At 51.7% G+C, this 27089-nt stretch overlaps 3 protein-coding genes and 1 long non-coding RNA gene across 14 annotated transcripts in view; 3 read left to right on the top strand and 1 right to left on the bottom strand.

Annotated features, from left to right (window-relative positions):
* HP1BP3 (heterochromatin protein 1 binding protein 3) overlaps positions 1 to 1784 on the top strand; it is a 22847-nt gene extending 21063 nt beyond the window's left edge. For 9 of the 10 annotated variants that reach the window (XM_037379702.1, XM_037379700.1, XM_037379701.1 and 6 more), the window contains 2 exons: positions 61 to 342; positions 1290 to 1784. In XM_037379702.1, coding sequence (XP_037235599.1) covers positions 61 to 342; positions 1290 to 1383 — 376 coding nt within the window. In that variant the 3' untranslated portion in view covers positions 1384 to 1784. Of the gene's footprint in view, positions 1 to 60; positions 1259 to 1289 lie in introns of those variants that run through there. The other variant, XM_037379709.1, reaches the window with a different exon arrangement.
* Positions 1785 to 1841: 57 nt separating this feature from the next.
* On the top strand, positions 1842 to 9385 carry SH2D5 (SH2 domain containing 5). The gene is made up of 12 exons (XM_037379715.1): positions 1842 to 2738; positions 2869 to 3280; positions 3407 to 3561; positions 3933 to 4911; positions 5086 to 5166; positions 5284 to 5358; positions 5615 to 5758; positions 5850 to 6059; positions 7267 to 7435; positions 7531 to 7633; positions 7706 to 7865; positions 9064 to 9385. The coding sequence occupies exons 4-12, from the start codon at positions 4828 to 4830 to the stop codon at positions 9262 to 9264; spliced, it is 1227 nt and encodes a 408-aa protein (XP_037235612.1). The 5' UTR covers positions 1842 to 2738; positions 2869 to 3280; positions 3407 to 3561; positions 3933 to 4827; the 3' UTR covers positions 9265 to 9385.
* Positions 9386 to 10468: 1083 nt separating this feature from the next.
* Positions 10469 to 26483, top strand: KIF17 (kinesin family member 17). Of its 2 annotated transcripts, XR_005103105.1 has the most exons (12): positions 10469 to 10728; positions 11927 to 12073; positions 12477 to 12578; positions 15041 to 15230; positions 18691 to 19143; positions 20214 to 20308; positions 20964 to 21111; positions 22139 to 22221; positions 22351 to 22472; positions 24627 to 24858; positions 25768 to 26345; positions 26430 to 26483. XR_005103105.1 is itself a non-coding variant. In XM_037379690.1 (11 exons), the coding sequence occupies exons 1-11, from the start codon at positions 10498 to 10500 to the stop codon at positions 26089 to 26091; spliced, it is 2127 nt and encodes a 708-aa protein (XP_037235587.1). In that variant the 5' UTR covers positions 10469 to 10497; the 3' UTR covers positions 26092 to 26394. The 2 variants fall into 2 exon arrangements, 1 of the variants encoding a protein (XP_037235587.1); XM_037379690.1 differs by lacking the exon at positions 26430 to 26483 and having other exon boundaries at positions 25768 to 26394.
* LOC119144392 lies at positions 25389 to 27086 on the bottom strand. The gene is made up of 3 exons (XR_005103109.1): positions 26962 to 27086; positions 25834 to 25932; positions 25389 to 25561 (listed from the first exon to the last, which is right to left on the bottom strand). It is a non-coding gene; the product is annotated as an uncharacterized LOC119144392 (long non-coding RNA).
* Between the last annotated feature and the right edge of the window lie 3 nt (positions 27087 to 27089).

The raw sequence follows: 27089 nt of genomic DNA on the forward strand, positions 1-27089 counted from the left end.
TCTGCTCTGGCTAGCATTTGTGCCTCCACTGAGATCTTTTGCTGTCTCTCTTCCTGACAGGATGCAGAAGAGACCACCTCCAAAATCACAGAGCAGGGCCCCTCCAATGAAACGAAGAGAATCCAAACCCAAGCCAAGAAAAACTCCTGCAGCCCATGGGGGGAAAGCAAAGCCCCCTCCCAAGGTTAAAACCCCTGCTAAGAAAGCCAAACCAGCAGCCCCAGCCATCAAGAAACCCTCTGGTGGCAGCTCTTCCAAGAAACCAGCAGCCAGGGGGAGGAAGGAAGTGAAATCCTCTGCCAAGGGCAAGTCCACCATGAGGAAATCTCTCCAGGCAAAAAAGTAAATTTTTCCACTGTCAGGGAATCCCATGGTCAAATCCACAATCTTGTTTTATAAGTCAACGTGCATTTGTGTTTTAGTTCTGATGCTTAAATGCTTCTTTTTTTTTTTTTCTTTTTTCTTGAGTAATGGGGGAAAAGCTGAAAACTAAATCAAACCAACCCGAGCATTTGTTAGATCTCAGTGCTGTGCCTCGTGCCTGCCCCCCCCCGGAACAAGTCATCTTTAGTTTCTGCAATAATTTTAGGACTTTTGTAGGACATATATAATCTGTACATTTTGTGGTGTTCCTTTTGGGTTTGGGGGGAGGGTTGGCTTTTAAAAATTCTTCAAAGAAGATCTTTATATCTTTAGACAGCAGGAACAGGATGATTGGGGGAATGTGATTCTTAATGAGAAGGTACAGCGGCAGAAGAGTCCTCCCTAGATCCCCTGCATGACGAGGTCCTTAACGCTTCTGTAAAGAAGCATTGTATATACAGCACTTGCACTGAGTCCTGGAGGTGCTTCTTTCTGCTTGGCTGTTAGAGTGACAGGCTGAGGAGACAGCACCTTTGCTCCTTCAGACCAGCAAAGTTTGTTTGACGGTTAGTCAGATCTTCAGTAAACAGAGGCTGCAGCGTCTACTGATGGTCTGATGCCAGAGGGGCTCCCAAAGGGGCAGTTCTCGGTTAGGCGGGTGATTTGAATTAGTATTTCCACACCACATCTGTTACCTTAAAACCAAAATATATAAAAGTCTTCTTGAATCCAACTTTCAAATGTTTTTAAGAGATGAAGAGCCTGAGTTTTGTCACCTCTTGTTTACCCTTTTTTAAAGAAAAGTTGGAGAGCTATACAATTGCTAATGTAGAGATGTTGATAAGTGAAGAACATGCAGTTTGCTAAAATAAAATGAAACTGGATTCCAGGCCCACTTTGTGTGTCCTTTCTCTTCCTCGCCACAGCTTTCTCCTCCTGGAAACACAGAGAGGAGGGAATTACAGTCACCGTGGATTGCTGCAGAGGCAGATCTTTGTTAAAAGTACATTGCCAGCATGAAAGAGTGGGGCTGTTCTAGCCCTGAGCCCCGGCCAAGCTCTAGCTGGACTGACTTGTGATCTTTTTCTTCCCTGGTTTCTCTGGAGATCAAGGTGAGCAAGAAGAAAGCTCTATTTGAACCTCTTGGTGCTCCTCTTCTCCCTCTGCCCCCCGTCAGTGGCCAGTGGGGACAAAAAAAGACCGGCTGAAATCTTCCTCCTCTCTGCCCTGCTCAACAGAGCAGCACCTGCGTTCAAAACGCGCTCTGCCATGTCCCCAGCTCTCCCTCGCACAGGGCAGTGGTAGTGATTTGAATGTGACCCGACAGGGTTGTCATTTAACGTTCTTTTGGACAGAGTTGCACATACCGTGCTGAGAGGCGTGGAAGTACCTTTAGAAATAAAATGCAAAAAAAGAGAAAATAGCTTTACTGAATATTCTTTTCAGTTGCAGTTCAGTCCCGGTGTGCTACCGCCAACAACTGGGAGTTTAAAAAAAATTCTTACAGAAATGTTGTAAATTGTTTCCAGCCCTCTAACGAGGGTGCAAACAGTAGGTTAACAAAAATCACTGCTGATAGAAAACTGGGAGAATGAAAGCCCTGATCAAAGAGGAATCCACAGGGATGTAAAGCAATTGGAAACATTAGTTAATGGCTCTTTCCTGGGGCTACTTGTACCAAAACAGCGGGGTTTGTTGGCATTTTCCTCCAGGCAGGCACTACAGTGAGCCAAACTTGAGAAACTGCTTCTCTCATTGATAGGATATTTATGGGGACAAGGAGTCCTTGCCTGGTGGTGGGGTGTTTTGCAACCTCCCTCTTCCCAATAGCATTCCCACACCACGGGATATTTGTTAAAACACTGGTTTAGATAACACCAGTTTTTTCCACAACGTGAGCATGGCTTAATTTTGCTGTGGGACACCTTGAACTGGAGCATTGCGCTAAAAAGGGTCATTGGCTCCCTTGGTCATCGCCAAACTCCTTTTGGTTGTGGTTTTAGTTGCTAATTCGATGATTTCTGCACACTGGGCCAAAAAAAGCTGTGGGTCTTCTTGTATCTCACACAAAGGACCGATCCTTGCCTCCTGGGAGCAGCAACTGGGATTGAATGGGAAAATCATCCCACGGCAGTGTTGCCGGCAGAGCAAGTGGCAGCTCTGCTGCATGTTCAGGAAGGTTAGCACTGGCTCTGCCGCTCGCTCTTCTCCAGTTTTTGCTTCCTAGCCAGACTGGGCTCTGTTATGTTATTTCTTCAGCCCCATCTGTCCTGGCTTTTTTTCTTCCGCTGTTTCTGCGCTATTGACTGTTCCAGCGGGCTCTGCCGGGGCATCTCATGGAGTCTTGAAGCTGCCAGAACTGGCAGCGACCCAAGGTTTGAATGCTGCCGTTCATACCCTTTTCCTTGCTCCCTAGGAGCACCGGGGTGCGAGATGGATTTTTTGGGTGTACCCATGAGAGGTTAGACCCCATCTCCTCCCCAAACTGTTGCTTTCCCTTCCCAGGAGCCAAGCGTGGCCCTGAACCTGGAAGCAGATTTTGCTTTGGCCCCGTGGATTTGCCTGGCCAGAGGATTTTGGGCACCAAGGCTCTGGGTCTGCATGGCTGCGTTGCAGCGAGGTCAGAGCCATCCCTCTTTATTTCCTTTTTTTTATTCCTAGCAGAAGTGCATAGTGGTGGGCAAAACTCCCCAGGGAATTCAGAAATTTGGGTGAAAAGGGTCTGAGCATCAGGGCAGGGGGTGGCGAGTCAGAAATAAACACGTGTGTACGCGTTGGGGTTAGAAATCGCTTCTCCACTGGGCACGCTGTAGCAGGGGGGGAAGCAGAAAAATACCAGTTGCAGCCGCGTTTTCCAAAGAGCTCGAACGTTTCTGCTCGCCGTCGTCGCTTCCAAGAGACGGAGAAAACCGGGGAGGTAAATTGCAGTGATTCATCGCAGGCAGATCGGAGGCAGGAAATTAGAGTTCACTGCCTGCCCCGTGCCCGGCGTGGGCTCGGGCTTGCCGGGGCCTGGCTGATGGCGAGGGCCTGACGCCCACAGGTCGAGCATCCCCGAGCATCCCTGCATCCCTGCGCCGCAGCGGGAGCTGCTGGAGGAGCCACCCTGGGGAAGGAAAACAACCGGCCAAGGCCGAGAGCCGGAGCGGGGAGAATTTTTCGCCTGCGTTTCTGCGGAGCCATCCCAGCAAGCTGCCCGTGAGCCGCAGGGTGGAGGGGTGGGGGTGGGCAGTGGCATGGGGGTCCCTGGGGGTGCTTGGTGGCTGGGTGTTACATTCCTCCCTTCAAATTTGGGGTCAGCATCTCTCCCTTGGGGACCTCCAGGGTGGCCGGTGGGCTGGGGGGCTCCATTGAGAAATGAAGCGTGAGAAAAGGGGGGCGGGGCTTGGGGGCTGCCTGCCTGCGGATTGGCTGGGGGCGGGGGGAGACCCCCCAAATTGTGCTGGAAAGGAGAGGGGCAAACCTGAGCTTGCGAAGGGGATGGGGGCATCATAGGGGGACCCCCCTCACCCCATCAGGATGTGCTTGGGGTAGCCAGACCCCCTTCCTTCCCGTGTGTTTGTACCCAGGTGGCTGTGGCGTGGCCTTGGTGACACGAATTGTGCCGGTCTCAGCCCAGCTGTGGGGGCAAAACCCCGTTGGGTGACTGGAGAGGGGCTAGGTCCATCCCTCAGTGGGTTCTCTGGCTGAACACCCCCCACCCCCCCAAACCTGCTGTCCTCATTGTTGGTGTTTTGGGGATCATCCCTGAAGGGCTATGGGGGTCTTGGTGCTGCATGACCAAGGGGGAGCGGGACAGTGTGCTGAAGGGGGAGGGCGGGATGGGGGGCACCCCAAAATCTCACTGGGGTTCAGGATGTGGCACTGCATGCCCCTCGCTTGGGGTCTGGACTGTATGCTCAGGGCACAGGGACTGCATGCATCACGTCGGGATTTGGGGACCCTCGCACCGCACCCCCTGTCAGGACACAGGGACCACCTGCACGCTGCCCGGGGCAGGACATGGGGACCCATGCATCAGGGTTGGGGTCAGGCTGTGGGGACCCTGGCATGGCACTTGGGGTCACAGGAGGGACCCTGGCATGATGCTGAGGGTGGGGACATGGGGACCCTTGCACTGGCGTTGGGATGCAGGGACTCTTGTGTTGGGGTTGGGGTCAGAACTTGGGGACCGTTTTGCTGGGGCAGGTACGGAAGGACACTTGCATCGGGGCCGGGATTTGGGGACCACGGTACGGGGACTGCAGCATCTCCCCAGGGCTCAGCCGGCTGGAAACGGGGGACAGTGGGGGCAGGTTGTGTCTGTCCCCTCCCTCCCCGCAGGGACCCTGACCAGGGGCCAGATCCGGGCTCCCACCGCTCACTCCTGTACCACCACCCTGGGTGGCTCTGGATAATTTGGATGTGGCACCGGAGACGCTTAATCCTGTCCTGATCCAGCCTTCACCCCAAAACCCTGCTGCCATGAAGAAGAAGCCGGGCAATGGGAGGGGGCCGGACCCTGCGGCCCCCCAGCAGCGAGCCCGGGGCATCATCAAGCCAGCGGAGGTGATTTACCCCCAAGGGACACCCTGAGATGAGGTTTGGGGGCAGGTGCATCCCCATGAGCCCTCAAACCATCATCTCAGGGTGGTCCAGTTGCCCCGGGGGGAGTAATTACTGCACTGGGGGGGGGTTGTTGCTGACTCAAGTGAGTTTTTGCCCCCCCTCCCCCCCGCCCAGTATGTGGGCTCCTTTGCCGTGGAGGACCTGGACCTGCAGCAGCAAGTGGGGCAGCTGGAGGAGCAGCTGCGGGCGCTGAAGGTCAGCCATCCGCCACCACTCCCCCTCACTGGGAAACAGGGGGACCCCAAAGAGTGGAGGGGGACCCCTGGGTAGCACAACCCAGACGCCCCCCAACGCTGCCTCTTTCCCTGCCAGGACTGCCCCAGGAGGAGGTCGGTGGTGCTGAGGTTCAGCTTGCAGGGGCTGAAGGTCTACGGTGCCGACGGGGAGGTAGGGGTGCTGGGGGGGGGGTGTGTCATGGGTGCTGAGCAGGGTCAGGGGTGCTGAGTGGGGTCAGAGGTGCTGGGTGCTGCTGGAAAGGTGCTTTGGCAGGGGCTGGCACCACTGAGCATTGCTTTCCACTTGGGAACCTGTTTTCCCATTGCAAATAGGGTTGCAACCTGCTATGGAAATAGGGGTGACCCCAGCCTTGCTTGCACCCCGGGGGGTGCTCGGTCCCAGGGATCCCCTCGCCTTGTCCCCGCAGACGCTGCTGATGGCGCACGCTCTCTGCCGCATCCTGTACAGCACGTGGCACCACGCCGACCGCCAGTTCGCCTTCGTGGCCCGCAATCCCTGCAGCCCTGCTCGCACCCTCTTCTGCCACCTCTTCGTGGGGCTCCCGGGCGAGGTGCGTGGCACAACCCCCCACCCTCCCCCCCAAAAAAAAACCCCCACCCCATTATTATTATTGTGAATATTTAATTTTTTGCCTCCTCCAGGTGCAGACCCTGCACCTCTTGCTCTGCCGCTCCTTCCAGCTCTGCTACCTCCTGGCACACCCCGAGGACCAGGCGGCCGAGGGGGAGCCCCTGGGGACCGGGGTGCTGCGGGAGCCGCTCAACCCCGAGGAGGTGTCGCGCAACGTCAACGCCCTCGTCTCCTTCCGACGCCTGCCTGCACCTGCCGGCCTGGGCTCCCTGAGCACAGGGGTAGGTGCACTCTGCAGGGTGCTGGGTGCTGCTCCACGGGCCTTTGCACACTTGCTTGTATGATTTTTACATGGGTTTTATGTGGCCTTTGCTTACACGGCACATTTTTGCATGGTGTCTTGCACAGCTTTTCTTGTGCAGCCTTTTCTTTGCACAGCCTTTCTTTCACAGCGGAATGTGCGTGGCACTTTATGAAGGGCATTTTTTTTGCACAGTGGTATTTACATGATGTTTTTTGCGTGGCAGTTTTTGCATAGTTTTGCCTGGCAGTTCTTGCGCCAGGTTTTGCCTGGCGCGTTATTGCACAGCACATTTCTGCGTGGTGTTTTGCGTGGCATTCTTGGGCACATCCTCTTTGTCAGCATTTCTTTGCACAGCGGTGTAGGTGCAGCATTTTGCACGGCACGTTTTTGAGCTGCACATTTTGCAAGGCCCATCCCACACAGGCTTTTCTTGCATAGTGTTGGCACAGCCTGTTTTAAGTGGAATTTTGTGGGACAGTTTTTTGCACAGCATTTTGAATGACCTTTTCTTGTACGACCTTTTCTTGTGAGGCATTTTGCACCAAGCGTAGTTGCATGTCAATTTTTTTGCACAGCAGTTTTGCATGGTGTTTTGCAGGGCATTTTCTGTGTAGCGTTTTTGCACAGCACTTTTTTGAATAGCATTTTGTACAGGGGGTTTTGCGTGGTGTTTTTTTGTATAACATTTTTATATGGCCTTTTTTTTGCATGGTGGCTTGCATGGGCATTTTTGGTGTGGTACTTTTTGCAAAGCATTTTTTAATGGCTTTTTCTTGCATGGAAGTCTTTGCAAGGTGTTTTGCATGGGTCTTTTTGCCCGGCGTTTTTGCATGACATGTTTTTTGTATGACATTTTTTGTATGGCGCTTTTTTTTTTTGCATGGTGATTTGCATGGGTTTTTTGGCATGGTATCTTTCACAAAGCATTTTTAATGGCTTTTTCTTGCATGGAATTCTTTGCATGGTGTTTTGCATTTTTGCACGGCAATTTTTTTTATAGCATTTTTTGTGTGCTCTTTTGCATTTTTCGAAGGGCAGGTTTTTTGCCCAGCATTTTTGCGTGGTGTTTGAAACAGCATTTTTTGCCTGGCATTTTTTTTTTTTTTTGCCATGGTGTTTGGCATGACATTTTGCATAGCAAGAGCCCCCAACCACCCCTCACACACATCCTCTCTGCCCCCCAGGATCGGCGGCCAGAGGCAGAGGGCAGAGCTGGTGCCTGGTGCCCCGGGAACCCCTACTGCTCCCCGGTTCTGGTGCGCAAAAAAGCCATCCGCAGCAAAGTCCTGCGCTCAGGGGCTTACCGGGACTGCGGGGGCGACAGCCAGCTCCACCAGCCCCCCCGTGACACTGGTGAGTGCCAGAGGGAAACTGAGGCACGGGACATACGGGTCGCCCCAATTTCATGAGGTTTTAGGGGTGATGAGGGGATTAACGGGCTCCCACAGCGGCGGTGGGATGGGAGAGCAAAGGGGCGAAGAGCTTGGCCTTCCTCCCCGAAAACGAGAGCGTCCTCGCCGAGAGCGTGTGGGCCTTCGCCGGCATCACCAGGTGAGTGTGCGGGGGGGGCCCCGCTTGTCCCCACCACCCCACCCCCGTGCCCACCTGCCACCTCGTCCCCAGGGATGGTGGCATTGCGCTGCTGCGGCGGGACGTGCCTGGCGCCTTCCTCCTGCGCCCCGAGCCTGGCCTGGCCAAGCGCTGGTGCCTCTGGGTGCGGGCGCCCTGCGGTGTCGTCTCCTACTGCCTCTTCCGGACCCACCAGGGCAGGTTCTGCGTGGAGGTGAGGGTGCTGCGTGGGGGTGGCAGGGTGCAGGGGCGGCGGGGGTGAGGGCGTTTGGGGCATGAATGCACCGGTGTGTTTGCTTCGTGGTTGCAGCAGTGTGTGGTGGCACTGTGCATGGGTGCACTGGTATGTGCATGCATAGGGTGTAAGTGCATTTGGTGCAGCTGTGCATGGATGTGCTGGTGCGTGCATGCACAGGGTGTAAGTGTTTGGTGCAGCTGTGCATGGGTGTGCTGGTGCATGCATACACAGGGTGTAAGTGCATTTGGTGCAGCTGTGCATGGGTGTGCTGGTGCATGCATACACAGGGTGTAAGTGCATTTGGTGCAGCTGTGCATGGGTGTGCTGGTGCATGCATACACAGGGTGTAAGTGCATTTGGTGCAGCTGTGCATGGGTGTGCTGGTGCATGCATACACAGGGTGTAAGTGCATTTGGTGCAGCTGTGCATGGGTGTGCTGGTGCATGCATGCACAGGGTGTAAGTGCGTTTGGTACAGCTGTGCATAGATGCATTGGTGCATTGGTGTGCCAGTGCACAGATACTCTGCGGGATGTGTGCATCTGACGCATTGTGTATTTGGTGCATCTGTGTGTGGCTGCATTGGTGCTTACGTGCATCTGATGCAGAGGTGCACAGCTGCATTTGCTTCATGGTTGCATCAGCATTCAGGTGCGTCTGTGCATGGGTGCACGGTGGCACTGGTGTGTGGGCACATTGATTTGTCGGTGCATTGGTGCACAGGTGCATCTGTGTGTGGTGCACAGGTACCAGTGTGTGTGGGCGCACGGATGCACCCACACTTTGATAAGTGTATTTGATTTGCAGGTGTGCAAGCACATCCACGCATGGGTATGTGGTGCACAGGTGCATTGGCGTGAGCACGTTTGGTTCACGGATGCCTTTGATGTGTGGGTGTGTCAGTGCACAGCGTGCAGCTGTGTGGATGCATGGGTGCATGAGTCCATTTGATTTATGGGTGTACTGGGCTTGTGCGTGCATGGTGCACGTGTATGCAGCTGCTTCTGTGCATGAGTGCACTTTTGCGTGGCTACACAGGTGCTTCGTGCGTGGGTGCGTTCAGTTCCGGGGTGCATGGGTGCACAGCACACAGGTGTGTGGGCATCCTGGCAAGGCCCGGCGGGGGGGCTCACCTCTCCCCTCTCTCCTGGCGGCTGTGGCCAACACCATGGCAGCATTCCACCGCCGAGTTCGCCAGCGTGGCTGCCCTGCTGGCTCACTACTCTGCAGCACCGGGGGGCTGCTTCTGCCGCCTGGCCCCCGGCCGCCGCAACCCCGGCTACCAGGAGCGGGACCCCGGCGGTGGGGCCAGTGCCTGGGGGGAGGCCGCCTGGGCCCCCACCGCCCCCGTCGGGGTGCAGCATGAGCGGGGTTAGGCCCGGGAGCACGGCTGCCCCCCCAAATCCCCATTTAGCTTTAAATCGCTGCCGTCTGCCTTAGTTATTCCCCTCCGCGGGCTGCGCGCAGCGGGCTGTACGGCGTGCCTCTGCAATAAATGGCTCTCTGCTACCGGAGGGGGAGTCTGCTGGCGGCCTTGTGTTCCCCATCCCCCACTACAGTGCTGCGTGCAAGCGGTGCACACTCTTGTGCACCCTCATGAACTTGCTGTCATGCACATGTACCCTTGTGAACTCGCACTCATGCACGCACTTGTGCTTGCATGCACGCATCTGCGTAACCACACCATGGACTCACGTCTGCATGCACACCCATGTACACTCACACACCTGCACCATGCATTTGTGCCCGTGCTCTCATACTCGCACGCACTCCTGCACCCGCGCTCCTGAGCACCTGCAGTCTCCAACCCTCGTGCTCTTGCACCCCCTGCACACTTGTGCAGCTGCACATGCCCTCTCTTGCACACTCAGGTGTGACGCTTGTGCAGCGGCCGTGCCCCCGCCCACGCCAGCTGCACCCCCAGGCACGCGTGCCCCCGCCGCGCGCAGCCGTGCGCGTGCTGCTCAGCCGGCCTTGCACACCCGCCGTCACGTGGCGAGAGGGGCGGGGCCTCGCGTCACGCGGCCCCGTTGCTGTGGCAACCGCGTCGGGGCGCTGCGCGCATGCGCGGTGGGGCGGGCGGCGCTTCCCGCCTTCCCGCAGCCCCCGGCCCGGGCTCGCAGCCTGATCCCTTGGGCTTCCCGCCGCTCCCTCAGCCTTGCCTGGCGCTCACAGCTTCACCTCAGGTTTTCCCTCGCTCAGCCCCCCCTGGGCTTGTCCCTGCTCCCCGAAGTTACCTCAGGCTTGCCTGCCCACGGCCCCCCCTCAGGCCTGCCCCACTCAGGCTTCCCCGCCTCAGGCCTGCCCCCCTCAGGTCTACCCTCACCCTCAGACTTGTTCCATGTCTCCCCCTTGATCCCTCCCAAGCTTTTCTCCTCCGTTACTCTCCCCTTCTCCCCCAGCCGTTTTGTGGCTCTCCTTCCTTATGCCAAGTGGTGGGGGTGGGGTCCTTCTCCTCAGTGTCCCCAGCAAGGTGAGGGCTCTGCCCCACCCGGGGGCGCAGGCCCCAGGGTTAGACTTGCCCCAGCACTCCCACAGGCCCACCCCGGCCCCGATGCCCCCCAGCCCCACCAAGTGAGTGTGCGTGGGGTTGAGCTGGCCCTTGGGAAATGGCCTCGGAGGCGGTGAAGGTGATCGTGCGCTGCCGGCCCATGAACGAGCGCGAGAAGGCCCTCGGCTGCAAGGCGGTCGTAAGCATGGAGAGCACGCGGGGCCAGTGCTTCCTCCAAAACCCCACCGCTGCCAGGGAGCCCCCGAAGCAGTTCACCTTCGACGGGGTGTACTACCAGGAGCACAACACGGAACAGATCTACAACGAGATCGCCTACCCGCTCGTGGAGGTGAGTGATGCCCGAAGCAAGCCAGGCACAGCCAACATGTAGCTCCAAACGTGGGCTGAGGAGTTCTCCCTGGATAGGTGATCCCTAATTTATAAAAATTGATTTATGGACAGAAGCAGCCCAGCCTGCTGCTGCAGGAAGTTTAGCTGTAACCCTGGGATGCAGAGGAAAGCACGACAGTGTCCCAGCAGCAGGCTGGGAAATTGGGAAGAGGAAAAACATTTCTAGCAGCCAGCGGAGCTCTGAGGATAGAATTACATTTAATTGTTTTGAGCGGATGTTTATACAAAGGATGAATCCTGCTGAGTGGGCCCTAGAGATAGTAGCTGGACAGAAACTGCAGTGGAAAGTGATGCGAGGAGAAGGGAGACAAACAAGACTCCTGATGATTTTAGGGACATGTTTACTGTCTAGTGAGAAACCTTAGAGAAGACAGGGAACCTCAGCCTCTTACAGACTAGCAAAATGAGAGGGGATATGTTTGTTTCCTCGTTAATGCAACAGCTAGGGTGAGACGGGAATCAGTCAAGCAAAGCAAAAAAACCCTAATCCCCCCAAAAAACCAATTTTGTTAGAAAAAGAAACAGGGATAAAATGGCTAGTGATCTTTTTGAGGTGGAAGTTTCTGCTTATGAGAACAGGCAGGGTCTGAAGCAGTAGATTATTAGATTAATAGGCTATTTTATTTTATTTTATTTTAATTTATTTAAACCTTAAGAAATCGAAATACTTTCTGCTCCTACCATGCTTCTCTGAAATAGCAACAAGTGAAAGTGAGGCCTTCTTTCAGCCAGCTTTCCAAGGGGAAGTTATTCTAAGCTAAAGACCATTCCTTTGGCCACCCTACAATCAACTAGCATTCTAGTTGTCTCCCTGGATTTCATAAGATTTTTCTGCCCTGCAGCAAAAATATTCTGGTCTTCTGAGTGTTGTCAACATCCCTTCCACTTTTCAACGCCTGCATTTCTTCAGGTTTTCCATTTCTGAGAGAAAAGCCATTGATTTCTATGCTAGCAGAATGCATTTTTAAATTATGATACTCTGATGGCATGTGGAGATCAAGTAGCAGTTTGAGGTTTACTTCCAGTTCTTCCTTTAAAATACCTTTTATGAGCTGGGACTGAATCAGGACAATGTATTTCCAGTTATGTAAAATGTGAAGATAACGGCTATTTTATTCGGTTTTCCTCATTTCCAGGGTGTCACCGAAGGCTACAACGGCACCATATTTGCCTATGGCCAGACTGGCAGTGGGAAGTCATTCACCATGCAGGGAGTTGTGGATCCTTCTACACAGAAAGGCATAATACCCAGGGCATTTGAACACATTTTTGAGAGCGTACAGGTAGGCAGCAATGCGAAAGAGATCCCATTTTAAGAGTGTGTGATATCTAGAAAGATCTTTTTCTCTCCTGCCCCAAGGAGTGAGTGCTGATTGCGCTTGGGAGCAAGAATGGGAACAGGCTTTTGGGTACGCTGCCTCTCGTCTTAAAGCTGAGGCCTGTATGTAGTCAGAGGAGCTGCACCCTTATCTCTGCTGACTTAGAAACTCACGCTTGGGGTGTTGAAGGACTGAATGTCCCTGTGGTGAGCGTGTTGAGTGGTTACACCTAGGAGTGTGATGCCAGCAAGAGATCTGATGAAGTGCTGAAGGGAGGTAGGCACCCAGCTGGCGCTGAGGAGCTATGTGGGCTGCCTACTTGCCTTCATTTTGAGCCCTACCCAAAGATTGTTCCTCTTTTGTGCAGTGTGCTGAAAACACCAAGTTCTTGGTGAGAGTTTCCTACCTGGAGATTTACAACGAAGACATACGAGACCTTCTGGGAGCTGATACCAAGCAGAAGTTGGAGGTGAGGTGGAGTCAATGTGTTCTCAGATAGGTATTAACATGAATGTCTTGCAGAAGTGCAATAATACTCTCTGTCAGAAGCTGAATGCCGGAAGGTGAAATTACAGTTATGGATGCCAAGAGGAGATTTTGACAGACTTGAGCAAAAGTTTAGTGGCAGAAGGAACAGGATCTGGTCAGAAACACGTCTCGTGTGTCCTGCTTGATAGCAGCCAGTAGCTTAGCAGCAGCTGTGTGAATAAAGGATGGAATAAAGTGCTCATGGGGTAATTTCTTAATATTGTTTCTCTCACAGCTGTCTCTGAAGCAGGAGGATTCTGTGCCTTATAAATGTTTAGTCTGATCCAGTGGAGCTGTGGATGATCTCATTATCTGTCTAAAACAAAAAAAGCTGATTCTTTTTTGAGGGGACACAGCACATCTTACTCCCCATGGGAATGCATGAGGAAGGCAGGCAGCTTCCAGGAATACAGGAGGGTAAACTTTCCTGAAATCCTAATCAGGGGGCTGATTTTTATAATATCTACCTCTTGGTGGCTTTGCAGATCTTTTTGCACATATTCCTGGAGGGAGCTGCAAATCTCTTGCCCTAATTACTTCCCTGCAGGACTGCCCTGGTGGAGAAAACTGAGGCACTAGCACCATCTGCCGCACAGTCGCACCAAAATGGTCACAGACCCAAACTGCCTTACGGGGCAGATGTGTTTTTAAAAGGTTCTTGCCTTTAAGGGAGGCAAAACCCTCTCAGTTCCATGTTCCAAGTGTGCTTCACCTGTGCGTGTCGAGTGGGAGGGTGGGAGAAGGGGACGCGCTGCTTTGGAAGGTGCTTGCTGCAGTTTCCCATCCTTTGTTCCACATCAGCAGTGACACCGGTTTCCATGACGACTGCGGTTGGCACTGGGAGGGCAGGAGTTGGGCAGAACAGTTGCCAGGGTAACACTGTCGCACTGGTGACAGCCGCTGCCTGTTGCTGCCTCCACCGAGTCATTAAGGGAGTCCTGTGGAGACAGAAAGCCCAGGCTGACCTGTTGCTCTTTTCTGTGCCCCCCCAATTCTCCTCCAGAAATCCCACTTCTCTTTGTCCCTTTGCCTTTCAACATCTGACTTTGGTGACCCTGAAGCCCACAACCCCCTCCCGTGGCATGAAACCCTGTGAAGAACAGGGCTGCTGGAGCTGTGCAAGGAAAATCCCCCCCCACCCCCAGTCAGGCTGTCGTGGAGTTCAACAGCCATGCCCTCCGCTGGGTGCGCCTCAGGGTCTTGCAGCACCCTCAGACACAGCCGTCCAGCTGCAGGGTTCTACAGCACAGGCAGAAGTCAGGGTGTATGAACAGTCTGGCTGTGTTTCTGGAACCAGATCCATCCTGGGCGGTCACAGCTTTAGAACAAGGTTAAAACCCTGCCAAGTTTAGTTTTCAGCCATTTCTGCTCTGTGTGGATTTTTTAACAGCAAACACTCTAGTTGACATTGCTTCTTGTGGTGCACGCGTCACTAATGCTCGTCTTTGGAAGTCACACTGACAAACGTGGTAGTATCTGTTGCTCTGTGACACCAAGTCATGACAACCATATCTTGATATCCCAGCTGACATGATAAAGATAGTTTTGGTTATGAGCTCAGCAGACGTGGGGTGTAACATAGCTGTTGAAAATGAATTCATCTCATTTAAAATTCCCAGCGTGGAGGGGGCTGGTGTAGGAGTGCTGGGATCTCTTGATTGTTTTGTGTTTTTTGTGTAGGTTTGATGGGTCATTCAAGATTTTGAATGTTTCAATCGTTTACTAGCATGCTGTATGAAATTTTTCTTCTGCGTGATTGGTAATTGCTGAAAAGATGCTGCTAGCTATTTAACACTGTCTCTACTCAGGTGCCTGAATAGAATTTTAGAGCATCTTAAAAATGAACTAATCTGGAAAAAAATTATTATAGCCCACCTGTGCATGATGGGTATGACTTTGGGAATTTTGTCAGTGTGATCAAGACGCCCTCTCAGAGCGGAGGGGTTCAGCAAAGCACCGGCAACAAATATCTATGACTATTGAATCTGGGCTTTGATTTTTAAAAAAAGCTCCCTATGACTGACGAGATCCTGCCATAACAGGTGAAAAACATTTCACTTTTTTAAAATATGCAGCTTAATAATAAGGAGGTAGAAGGTGTCTCAGCACAGAGAAGCTGGGTTTCTTGTGGCCTAGGAGATATCTGAATCAATCGGCAAACTTTTAATTCTTTTTGCCTGTGAAGACATGAAGGTGGTTCCCTCTCTTTGTGTGGTTTTATTCGTCCTTCAGAAATATTGAGGCTTTTTAGTGGCAGTCAGGTAAGCTTTTGCAATACTGCAGTTTAATTTCTCCACATGCAATACTCATGTAGCCTTCAAGCTTCTGGACAGTTTCCAGAGTACCTTCCTGCAGTCTCTGTGTGTCTTGTTCTAACCTGTGTCACGTTGTCCCTGTTTGCAGCTGAAGGAGCACCCAGAAAAAGGGGTGTATGTGAAGGGGCTCTCCCTGCACACCGTGCACAGCGTGGTACAGTGTGAGCAGATCATGGAGACAGGCTGGAGAAACCGAGCAGTGGGATATACCCTCATGAATAAGGACTCTTCCCGCTCCCACTCCATCTTTACTGTCAATATGGAAATCTACACCGTAGGTAGGTAGCTGGATGTCCCATGTCAGGCCTGGGCCTAGCAGAGTGCAGAATCTGTGCAGTCTGACCAGTCACCCCACAGCTAAACTTAGATCCTAAATGATTTTAGGTCTAGTAGAAATCAGAAATACGCCCTGACATGCACGTTCTTCACAGTGTGAAACGGCTGAGTGTTCAAAGCCATTTGGGTTTTTTGGTGTGTTTTTTTCTTTTTTTCCCTCCTCGATTCCCCCTTGGGAGAGAAATGTCCTGCACTCAGACTGGGAACATATTTAATTATCCTTCCATTCCTTTATCTTCTCAAACCTTTATTTCCACCAAAGGGGGCTAAATCTCACAGCCCATCCGATGGCTTGGAGTTCAGGTGTTGTACAGCCTGGAGAAACTTGTCTGATCTCCTTTATAATCCACGTCAGATCATTTCACCCAACAGTTCCTTCATTGAGCTTAACCATGGGGCACATCTTTTAAATATGGAATAAAAGAATCCCTTAGTAATGTTTTAGTGACTGTTTTTCCTTTCTGAAGTATCTCATTCCCACTGATGTTTCTTTAGCTGATAAGGTTGCTTCACTGGGTCTGAACACAGACCTGGAGAGGGTTTTTTTCTGGGACTAAGAAAGGAATTAAGTCTCCTGTATTCTGTCTAGTCCTTGACGCCAGCTGCGGCTGTGAACAGCTTTGCCTTCATTTTCTTGAGCTCTTCCAGTCGTGGGGAATGTTACACAAAGCCTTCCTCAGCTGTGGTTCTAGGTGTTGGTGAGGTCATTTTCCTCTATCCAGAATGATGGTGGTGGTGGTGGTATCTTGGGAACTTCTCAATTAACACAGCCAGTGGATGCTAATCCTTGCATCATGTGGGTCTATAAAATCCCAACTTTAATCCTAAAAAGGAAAAAAGTATTTACACTTCTCTTTTGTGTTCCAGATTGGTTCAGGGCTCTTAATCTAGCCTGAAACTATTTCTCTAATTTAATTATTTGAAAACTTGTTACATGGAACAGGATGGGAGGTGGGGAAACTTGCAGTCTTGGCAATTAAATGGAAGACAGCTGGAATATTTGAGGAGAAAGCTGAGGGTTTTGGCACAATCCCCATAACTGGATGTCTACTAGGGTAATCATTAGTTGAAATAGTTAATGAAGTTGGTATTTATGTTGTCATCTTTAGGCTTCACGAAGGGGTACGTGGAGAAGTTCATACTTATTTTCCAGTTGACCCTGTAGTAAATTATAATTTACAGTGAGTTGATATTTTAAAGGATCTCTTTGTAATTATGTGGACTAAAATTACTCTCTTTTTTTTGTTTGTTTGTTTGTTTGTTTGAGTAACAGATTCAAGAATTATGGCAAATATTGGGTTCTTTGGCTGGAGATGCTTGACGTGCGCAAGTTACCATCAGTATTTTTACTGTGTTTAGAGTAGCAAATGTTTGATACCTTTACATTTTGCTCAGGGATTGGTTTGTTAATGAGGAAGATGTGCTTATGCCACCAGCACTGGCTGATGGGGTGTGCAAAAATTAGATGGGCCAGACTTTTGGTCTGCGACAGGCTTCTTAGCAAGAGTCTGGGGACCTTGTTACACCACGGAAACTAAACTGCTAAGCTCCGAGGTCGAAGCAAACAGCCTCCCTGGGTAAAAAGACTGGCAGGAACCGAAACAACTTTTTAATTGCCTGTCAGTGTTTACATAAACTGGGGGAAGGCGGGGAAAAGGTTAGAAAACCTACTTTTTGTGACTCTCCACTCACCCCAGCACTCAGAAAAGATGGTGAGAGGGTGCTCTATTTAAGCTCCATCTGGATTTTTTTCCCCCAGTTCTCCCATGTCTTGACACACCAGAAAGATCTGGAGTGAAACAAGTTTGTTCAGTGGCAAATGTGAAGTTCCACAGTTAATCTGTTGCTGTAACTGGGGAAATATCCTGGGGCAACAGATTTTAGATTTTTTCAGTGTTTACCTGTGAACTTTTAACTTTTCCCCCATGCATCAGATTATTCGTTGCTCGTGGTAAGGTATTGTCCACAGCCATAAATCTGAACTGACTAATTTCAAGGCTCAGTTTTGTAGAAGTCTGCCTGGAAAAGGGCAGACTGTTAAAACCTTGATGCTTTCTGCACTTGGAGTGCTGAAGGAGCTGTTCCCTTGAATTTGAGTTGCAATCTTAAGGAAAGATTGGGATATGGACATTCAAGAGTGTGGTCTGGTGCTTAGGACATAGCCTGTGATTTGGGAATGCTTGTCCAATGCTTTGCTCTGCCTGAGGCTGGGAAAGTATGTAGGCAGCGAAATTAAGGGATTCCTAAAGTGACCAGAGGCACTCGCTCTCTGTCACAGGGAACTTGTGTCATCGTGTTAATCCAGCCTCAAAATGCAGGTCAGAAAGCAGATATTGTGTGCGTGAGGTGAGCATCCAGGTAGCTGGGGAGCTGGCTGTTAGCTTTCAGCTCACGTCTTCTCTTGCCTTAAAGCGTTACGATGGGGATGGCACCAGCTCACTGGGTCCGACTCCTCACTCACTGGGACCATCTCCACATCAGGGTGGCTCGGGCTGAGCACAGTCCCAGTTTCTTGCGGTTTCCCCATTTCTTGCCTGCGTTCCTTCATTTTACTTTGTCATTGAGAATGTCATGCATTGAGGAGGAGCAGATGTTGCTGAGCATGCCTGCATGCTGAGTCAGGGTGCAGTTTGACAGCTGTGTGGGCCAGAGGGGAGATCTCCTGGGCTTCTTGAACGTTCGAATCAGATGGTGGACCTTGGTGGTATCTGATAGGATGTGCTTTTTCTTTTGAAGCACAGCAAGAAACGTCTCGAATATATGTCCCTTGATTAGGGTAGGTGGGGTTCTAGTCTTGAGAGAAGCTGTAGTTTGGGACTTCATGCAAAAACTGTTTCCAAACCTAGTGTCTACTCCAGCCTTTCCGCGGTAGCCTGTAGAGGTAACCTTCCTGCCTGTCTCTCCAGGATCCCTGAATGCCTACGTGACATCCTATTTAGTCTGTGCTAACTAGCCCTGCTCCAGTTACTGCTCGTTGACTTCTCATTTTCTGCTTCCTCCCTTGTTTCTCTCCATTTGCCAGACATTGTTTAACTTCACAAAACAATCTGAGGAGGAAAAAAGTTCTATAAACTCACAGTCTGACCTCATTACTTGTAGAGGGCTTTGTGTGAAATTGTAAACACTGTGGAAATATGTGGAGGGGGTGTATGGGTGTGTGTGCTCAGAGCTCACTGGGTGAGTAAGAACAGGCATGAGTTTTTACTGTGCAGGATCTTGTTCAGGAAAGCACTAAGACATGTAGTTCTACGATTAACTAGATATTTATTTACTTAAGGGAGGTGGGCCTCAAATGCAGACAAAGAACAGGGCTTGAAATGGAATGTGATTCTAAGGGAGTCCTGGTTCTTGACTGTTAAGATGCTTTCTCTTAGAGCCCAACCTGGAATTATTTGCTTGCAGATGGGCGAGGGCAGGACCACCTTAGGGCTGCAAAACTCAATTTAGTGGATCTGGCAGGAAGCGAGAGACAGTCGAAAACTGGAGCCACAGGGGAGCGGCTCAAAGAGGCCACCAAAATCAACCTCTCCCTCTCGGCCCTGGGCAATGTCATCTCGGCCCTGGTCGACGGCAGGTGTAGACACATCCCCTACCGAGACTCAAAGCTGACCAGGCTGCTACAAGACTCCCTTGGAGGGAATACCAAGACCCTGATGGTAGCGTGCTTGTCTCCGGCTGATAACAATTATGATGAAAGCCTCAGTACTTTGCGCTATGCTAATCGAGCGAAAAACATCAAGAACAAGCCCTGTATCAACGAGGACCCCAAGGATGCTCTGCTGAGGGAGTATCAGGAGGAGATTAAGAAGCTGAAAGCCATTCTAGCTGAACAGATGGGTGCGAATAACTCGTCAGGTAGGAGGGCCCTTGTGGCTGCAGAGATGTTTTATCTTTGACAGAAAAAAAGAGGTTTTTACACATAAAATGCTCACTGGATTTCACCTCAACCTTTCCCTTACCTGTTGGAGGAAGAGGTCCGCATTCTGGTAACAGACTTTTCTTTCACCGTTGCCAAATCGACCTTATTCCACTGGTAAAGACCATCTCAATTATCCCATATTTTCAGTTATGACAAATCCTGCTAGAAAATGCTGATGAGATTCAAATCCTTAATTCCCCTTGATTGTTCTGGCTACAATTTGGTCAGTCACAGAAGAGAGGTTTTGGCTGGCAGAGCAAAAATGAGCTGTGAAAGAAATAATGATGTAAAATTCTTTATTAAATATATATTATATATTTTTTTAAGGTAGCATTTAGCCCCTGTTCTCCTACCCTGTGAGCTTTTGACAGTCCAAGAAAAGTTTTGCCCTGCTGATGGCACTGCTTACAGAGAGCAGCACTGTCCGCTCAGGGTTCAGCCCAGCCCCAGCAGACTCGGTCTTTGCTGTGAAGTAGGAATAGCAAATGTGGGAACAAATGGGTAAGAGCAGTCTTTGGGGAGCTCATCACCTTTTGAGAATTATCCCCCAAAAAAGGGCAACTTTCAGCAGAGGAATAAGGCTGTAAGATCGTTTCCCCCACCCCTTCTGCCACCTTTCAGTAACAGCTGTGAAGAAAGAAGGCAATTTCGTTGCACCTTTCATCTCCTTCCCAGTGTCTTTTTATCTTGCAAATCTGTTAGCACAGCCCTGGAAACAAGTCTCCTGTTATTTCTCGAAAGAGATTAGATTTATATTTTGTATACCTGAAGCTTAAACCTCTCCCCTTTGGCTCAGCGCTCACTCCTTTTCTCCCCACACCTATGGAGTCTCAGGCCAGTGGGCGTTTTGGCAGCGCAGATGCTGGCACGTGAGTGCAGCTTGAAGGAGCACAAGGATTACGGTGTTCTTTGCTGGCAGCCAGGTTCTTTGTTCTGTTTCCAGGCATTCTACAGACAATCCCACCCAGTAATTGTGAGTGATTTTTATTTCTGCTTTGCTTTGTAGGGCTTCTACCTGCTGAGACTGCTCACCTGGCAGAGAAGCCAGCTCCCCTCAAACCCCAGTTAGATCTTGAAGCAGAGAAGCAGCTCATCAGAGAAGTAAGTCAGGAGGGGGTATCCCATACTGTCTTTGACTAAGGCTTGTGGGTTTTTATAATGATCATTACAAATATGGTATAGGGCTGTGTGGTTCAGCCTTTTTGGAATGCTTCTCTTCCTAATTTTTGGTCCTTGGGCTTCTCCTGTGGACAGGACATGTGTTGGTGGAGGCCTTATTTACAATGGCACTGTCTCTCAGCATGGTTCCCACCTCTCTGGAGATGAATTGATATGGATTCCCAAGAAGAATTTTTCACACTCCATGTGAAACATAGATTCTACCTGTCAGAGGAGGGAGAAAGAGGGAGTAGGAAAGTGGTAGTCAAAGGTGTTAGGAACAGTACAAGGATGAAGATAAAGAGGGGATAGGAAGCCAGGAGGAGGAATGAGGAGTTAGGGGGCAGAAAGAAATAAAGTGCTCTCCTTACTTTTCACAATCCCCTCCCAGGGCACCACAGCCACCCAAGACAGTGGTTTCTAGGCTAGTCACCTTCCATCAACACCATGCTGACTTAAATCACAGGAAAAGTCAACGGATACAAGATCGGTCGGGTTTTATTGGGGTGGACACAAGAAGTGACCTAGAGCGGACCTAGATGTGACCTTGTGTAGGGTCAGGGGGCTGTTGCGTCAGGCTGTCTGCTGTGCCTTTCAGGAGTACGAAGAGAAGCTGGCCCAGCTAAAGGCCAGCTACGAAGCAGAGCAGGCGTCCCGGGCCCGCCTCGAAGAGGACATCAGCAGCCTGAGGCATCACTACAATCTGAAGCTGTCTGCTCTAGAGGAGAACCTCAGGAAGGAAGCAGGTGTGGATGAGGCAGGTGGAGGCTGCAGCGCAGGCTGAGGGCTCCCTGACCACAGATGCAGGCTGCTTTTGCAAAGCATGACTTGTGGCAGCCACTGCAGCCTTTAAAGCAGCAGTGACTGCTACTGCAGTGAGCGCTACCTGGCAGCAACAGCAGTCCCTGCTTTCGGCCCTCCCTTATTGACAGGAGGCTCTGGCTCTCCTGGACCCTTCCTAGGACTCTGTCCCCGTTTTGTCCTCTTCTCTATTTCCCTGGTTTCTTTTCCCTGTCAGGACCAGCCTGGCTCTACCCTGTAAGCCCTGAGGCCATGAAATGCAATTTTTGCCCATGTAGCTGTTTCTTCTGACCTGGGGCAGCGTTTCTCTCAACCAGAGGTCTGAGCTACAGATGTGACTGGTCTTGAGCCGGTTGGCTTTGCACAGCTCGCATGCCCAGGACAAGGGTGGCTGCGGTGGCTGCAGCAGTCTCTTTCAGCACATGCAAATGCAATGCAGCCCTTGGTCTCCCGGTGGATTATCACCACCATCGCTTTGCTGGAGGGTGGTTATTCCTCTCGCATACCTATAAACTGTTGCCAGCTCTTCTCTTCATTGCTGCTTTTCATTTATACTTCCACAGCGCCTCAGAGCATATTTGGCAATGTGCTTGTACAGCACTTATTGCCCAATATTAATTCTTGAACCTACATTCTTCATTTTTGATGCTATCACTTTCTAAGATGAGAGCTCCCCCCCTTCCCCCCCCATTACAAACGTGCACCCCCCCAGCCTCTGGAAATAGGTTATTTGTGCATGAACATGAGGACCCAGGCTCTCCAAACCCTGTAAAATCTGCGTTCTGTACCTGATCTGCCCTCTGGGTCTTTAATGGCTTGTAGTGACCAGCAAGAAGGTAAATAACAGGGTTTTTCCTTTCAGACACAGAGTTCTTGGCTTTTGGTGAAGACTTTGATGTTTTCACAGATTTATGCTCTAGTTTTGCAGAGGTCATTGCTGACACTGTGGTTATTTTCTCTTTTACTCTTCAGCTGCTGTGAGGACTGAAACTACTCCTGACATGATACCTCTGCCTGTAGACGCTACAGCAGGGGAAGGACCAACATCAGCCCAGGTACCCTCTAAAGCTACTTCTCCCCCCACGGTGGCATAAACCCAAGTGGGGAGTGTTACCCTTCACCTATCCTGGTACTCTCGCTGCGTGTTTTCAGAGCTGCAGCCTTTGGTTTCCTCTTGTCCTCAGGGCCCAGAAGCACTTCGGACTGTCCCGGATGCCTGCGGTGTGAGCAGGGGGAGTGCTGGAGCAGAGGGGGCTGGCGCAGAGGGGATTGCATTGCCTGCAGACCAGCAGCAGGTGCTGGCCAGGTCAGTGACCACGCTGCTCCTGCTAACCGCCCCCTGGGCGCTGCTTACAACACATGCAACCCTGTTCTTCTGTTATTACAGCTGTTGAGCTTCAGCTGTCAGGTCAGCGCAGTACAAAGCTAGGCAGGCATGTATTCTTTACCCCCAAATTACCTTTGTCCTATTTGGGCAGATAAATACTTGTTACATGTGGCATTTGATGATGCCAAATGCCAGAATTATGAGAGAAAACTCTGGAGGTGTCTGTATCAGCAGACGTGGATGCAAAAAAGCATGCTCTCCTGGTAACAAATCCTAGATCTGTAGGCAGGGAAGTCTCTTCCTTCTCTGGCTTTTTGCAGCTTTAATTTATGAGGAATTTATGAAGTTGAGTCTGGCAGTTGCTGAAAGAACTTGTGTGCCCAAAGAGGTTATGGAGGCGACCTCCTTTTCCTCTTGGAAGAAAGCTCTTGCAGGGCACGCGGAGCCCTCTCCTGTCAGTACAAGTAAGGCAGCAGGCCTTCCTGCGGCTCACTGCGTGGATGGAGCACAGCGTGTCCTCCACGACTCTCCCTTGTCATCGAGGGCACTTTTGCCCCTCACTCACGCATCTGACAATGTTTGCAAGACATCAGCCGGAATTGGCATCAGCATTTCCCAGTAACCTCACTGCAGGGGCAGCGTTAGCCCAGGGGCTGGAGCACGGGGCTGGGATGTGAGGGGTGCAGGCTCGAGACTCACACCAGGCCCTGTCTCAGAGGCATCTTGTCTTGAAGTCAGAGTACAGCACAGTGTATCAGAACTTCTGGGCTCTTTCAGAAATAACGCTTCAAGCACATTCTGCCGATTTCTCTCTTTTACTCTATTGCGTGGAATTATATAAAAATCAGAAATGCTGAGTGTAAGATATAATGTGGATGATCGGGTTTGATTCTGAAAAGTTCTGTGGTTCTCAACCAATCAGCTTTCTGGTGAGCTCCTGTGGCACATGCTTGCTCTGTTGGGCCTCACCCAGCTGAAAAAGGAGCTATTAAGACATTGAGATTAGCAGCATCTGTAATTTGTGGGCAGTTCTGTCTGTTAATGGAGAGGTCTCCGAAGAAACCATTCGTTTTGACTATACAGCAACTCTTAATAGTCCTATTGCAGTGTTCCCTTTCATGACAAACAAGTGACAAATGCACTTCTAATTACATTGTTAGAATCACAGTTCTCTGCAGATTAGGCAGGAGGGTTTGGGGGTTTTCAAAGCCGCCTGTTAAAAGCTTTACCCGTCAGGGGACAGCTGTGAGATCTCTGACACGCTCAGCAGCGCAAGGATTCAAGTGCGTCATGAAACAAACAAAACTGAAGGCTACTTGGCAAGTGCAGTAAAGAATAGCAGGTCACCTCTGGTGGAGAAGGAGCTGTTTCAGCTGGGTTTGAAGCTAATTAAGAGGCTGTTATCAGCAGAGGGTTTATCAGTGGTGGGATTTTTTCCATCGTGAGCCAGTGCTGGCCAACCGAGCCGCCTGCTCTGCTGCAGATCCCTGTGCAAAGCGAATGGCTCCGGAGCTGGGCTTTATTGCCGTGCCGGAGCACGCGGGGCTGCGTGGCACAGCCCTGAGCTGAGCTCGATTTCAAACAGGGGTCCGGGCCAGCACCAAACAGCAACGCTGAGCTCACGAAGTCATCACCCCACCCGATACAGCCCCCAGGAGACCGTGCTATGGCTTCCCACTCTACCCCTCCCATATCCACCACTTAAAATATTTCTTTGTGTCATTTGGGCATTTTTTTTTGTGTTTGCTTTGAGAGTCTTTCAAAACAAGAAGTAAGAATTGAAATATGGTGCTATAGTCAATGTATATTTCAATAAGAATTTAAATGTAAATTTCACAAAACAGGGCTTTTAAAAAAAGAGTTCTGGGAGCGTAGATACAGATTTCCAGACACACCTGTTGACACAATAACACACACGCTGCCTTGCATCCACAGGAGTATTTATGACAGAAACTTAATAAAAGTAGAATTTTCCACGATTACTCAGGGCAGCAAATCTCATCAGAAATCACCGTTTTCTGGATGTTTTCTGGTGTCTCCCCAGATGTTGGTGAGGTGGGGACGTGTGTCCTCCGTGCTCACGTGGACAGTTCTTTGTCCTGCTAAGCTAAGAGAAGCGTTTGCCCTTCCCAGGCTGCAGATGCTGGAGCAACAGGTAGTAGGAGGGGAGCAGGCTAAAAACAAGGACCTCAAAGAAAAGCATAAACGCCGGAAAAAATACGCGGACGAGCGGAGGATGCAGCTGGTGGCTGCCCTGCAGCAATCTAACGAGGACAGCAGTGACTGGGTCCTGCTTAACGTCTACGACTCCATCCAGGAGGAGGTCCGAGCCAAGAGCAAGCTTCTGGAGAAGATGCAGGAAAAGGTGAGCAGCTCCCCGCTATCGCTGCGGAATCTTTTGGGAGCATCCCTTTCCTCCTCTGCGTGCCTGTTGGTTTTTTTAGGTTAAGGAGGTGTTTTAGGGCAGTATGTGTAAGAATGACTCCGGCTGCGTCAAGTATTTCACACACATGCCTGTCAGCTTGCTCACGTGCGTTTTGATGACATTCCAGACGCAGCAGCCCTCGAGGTGGTCAATTAAGGTGTTGAACCCCCAACCCCCACCTGGTTTCAAGGCTGGGCTCATTGTCAGGGCTGGTGTCGGGAGGGGATGTGACTCCCGCTGCTGACCTACACAACCTACTGCACAGCCTCCTCTGCTCCGGCCGCCCCAGCGTCACGCCGGGGTCTCAGGGAGAAATTACAGCGTGAAAGGGGGGGGGGGGGGTAGGAGGAAATTAAATATATATATCTGTAAAAGCAATGCTTTTGGATTTTAGGCACACTTGCAAATCAGTTTTGCTCTGCTGAGGCGGGGCAGAATCAGACGAGCTTCCAAAAAAATCTGTGTGTGTGTGTGTGCGTGCAATGCTGAACCGCACATTTAAGAATGTGTTTTATTTCTGTATTTAGGGTACGGCAGAAATATTGCACCTTTTCATCCGCGTTAGGAACTCCCAAGGGTTTGTTATCACTGGGCACAGACCGTGCTAGTAAGAGTAACTTCATGTCTGTTCAAAGACTCGGCGCTGTGGGGAGACGCAAGAAATCTTTCATTAAAACAGATGTGGAATAATCTCTCGACACAAATCACATCCTAATTCTGAACTATAAATTAGAAATCTACCCAAATATTCATGCTTTTGTGTCCTTCCGTCCCTCTGCCTGTACTCACAGTAATAATTGCTCGCTCTCCTTCACAATCCTAATGATTTATTTTGGTTTTATGTCCCAGCTGCGGGCTGCTGAGACTGAGATCAAAGATCTGCAGTCGGAGTTTGAGCTGGAAAAGATCGATTACCTCAGCACCATCCGCCGCCTGGAGCGAGACGTGATGCTCTTCCAGCAACTGCTGGATCAGGTGCAGTCCCTCGTCCGGCGTGACTGCAACTACAGCAACCTGGAAAAGGTCAAGTGCGAATCCGTCTGGGACGAGGAAACTGGCTGCTGGAAAATTCCAGAGCCCGTCATTCAAAAAACACGCCTGCCTGCAGGTAAGAGCGTCTCGGTGGTGGGCGCATGGCTCGGCAGATGGCGGGTGGGCTGTGCTCGTTTGTAAAGCCTCCCGTGTACAGAAAGTTTATTTAGAAAGTTTGAGTAATGTCATCTAACACGAAGATGGGTATGGATCCTTAGGGAATCTCTGCGGTACAAATCCCTGGGGAATCTCTGTGGTGCTGGGGATCGGGGAGTGCGTTAGTTGTGCTGGAGGTGACAAGCCCGTAACGCCCGTCTCTTCCCGCAGCAGTTCCTGCCCTGCCAGAGCCCACACCCGCCCGACGGAGCCCCCCGGCCCAGCGCGGCGAGCCAGCGGTACGGCGCGGTTCTCTTTTATTTTCTATTCCTATTTATCCCATTTCTGCCCCGTGCGCTGCTGACGCCGTTGCACGCTCGCAGCCTGAGCAGGACCGCTACAAGCTGGTGCTGAGCAGGAGCGGCAGCGAGGCCATCGCCAGCAGCTACTTCCGAGCCCCGCCAGCCCGCGGGACCCTGCGGCCCCCAGGTGAGCCCGTCCCCTCCCGCACGCTCCTTCCCCCGTTGCGATTCCCGAGGGGAGCGCGTCAGGCTGGGCACCTGGCCTCAGCAGGGCCCGCCCGCAGGATGAGGCCGCTTCTGGCCTCCCGCGGGGGGACCCACCGCGCCCCCCCCTCTTCTCTTACAGCCACCCCGGGGCCGCAGGGGGCTCAGGGGGGCGCCTGCCCCCTGCCCCGGCCCTTCCGCCTGCAGGCCCTGGCCCCGGCCCCGCCGCCCACCGCCGCCAGGCGCCACAAGGCCAAAGCCGGCGCTGGCCGCCGCCCGCTCTGACCCCGCCGCGCCCGGGCCTCCGGCTGCGCGGGACGGCGCCGCATCTGGCCGGTTTCGCAGCGAGAGGCTCTCGCTCGGCGGCGGGGCGGGCTGGCAGCCGCCGCGTTGTGTCGCGCCCGGTTACCCCCAATAAACGGTCCGACAGCGCCATTTTGGGGTCTGTTCCTGCGCCGGGCCGGGGTGGGAGCGGGCCGGGCCGGGCCGGGCCCCGCCGCCATCTTCCGTACGGCGGCCGCGCGGGGTCAGGGCGGC

Source organism: Falco rusticolus, chromosome 3 (genome assembly GCF_015220075.1).
Source record: "Falco rusticolus isolate bFalRus1 chromosome 3, bFalRus1.pri, whole genome shotgun sequence".
In the NCBI taxonomy this organism is placed as follows: domain Eukaryota; kingdom Metazoa; phylum Chordata; class Aves; order Falconiformes; family Falconidae; genus Falco; species Falco rusticolus.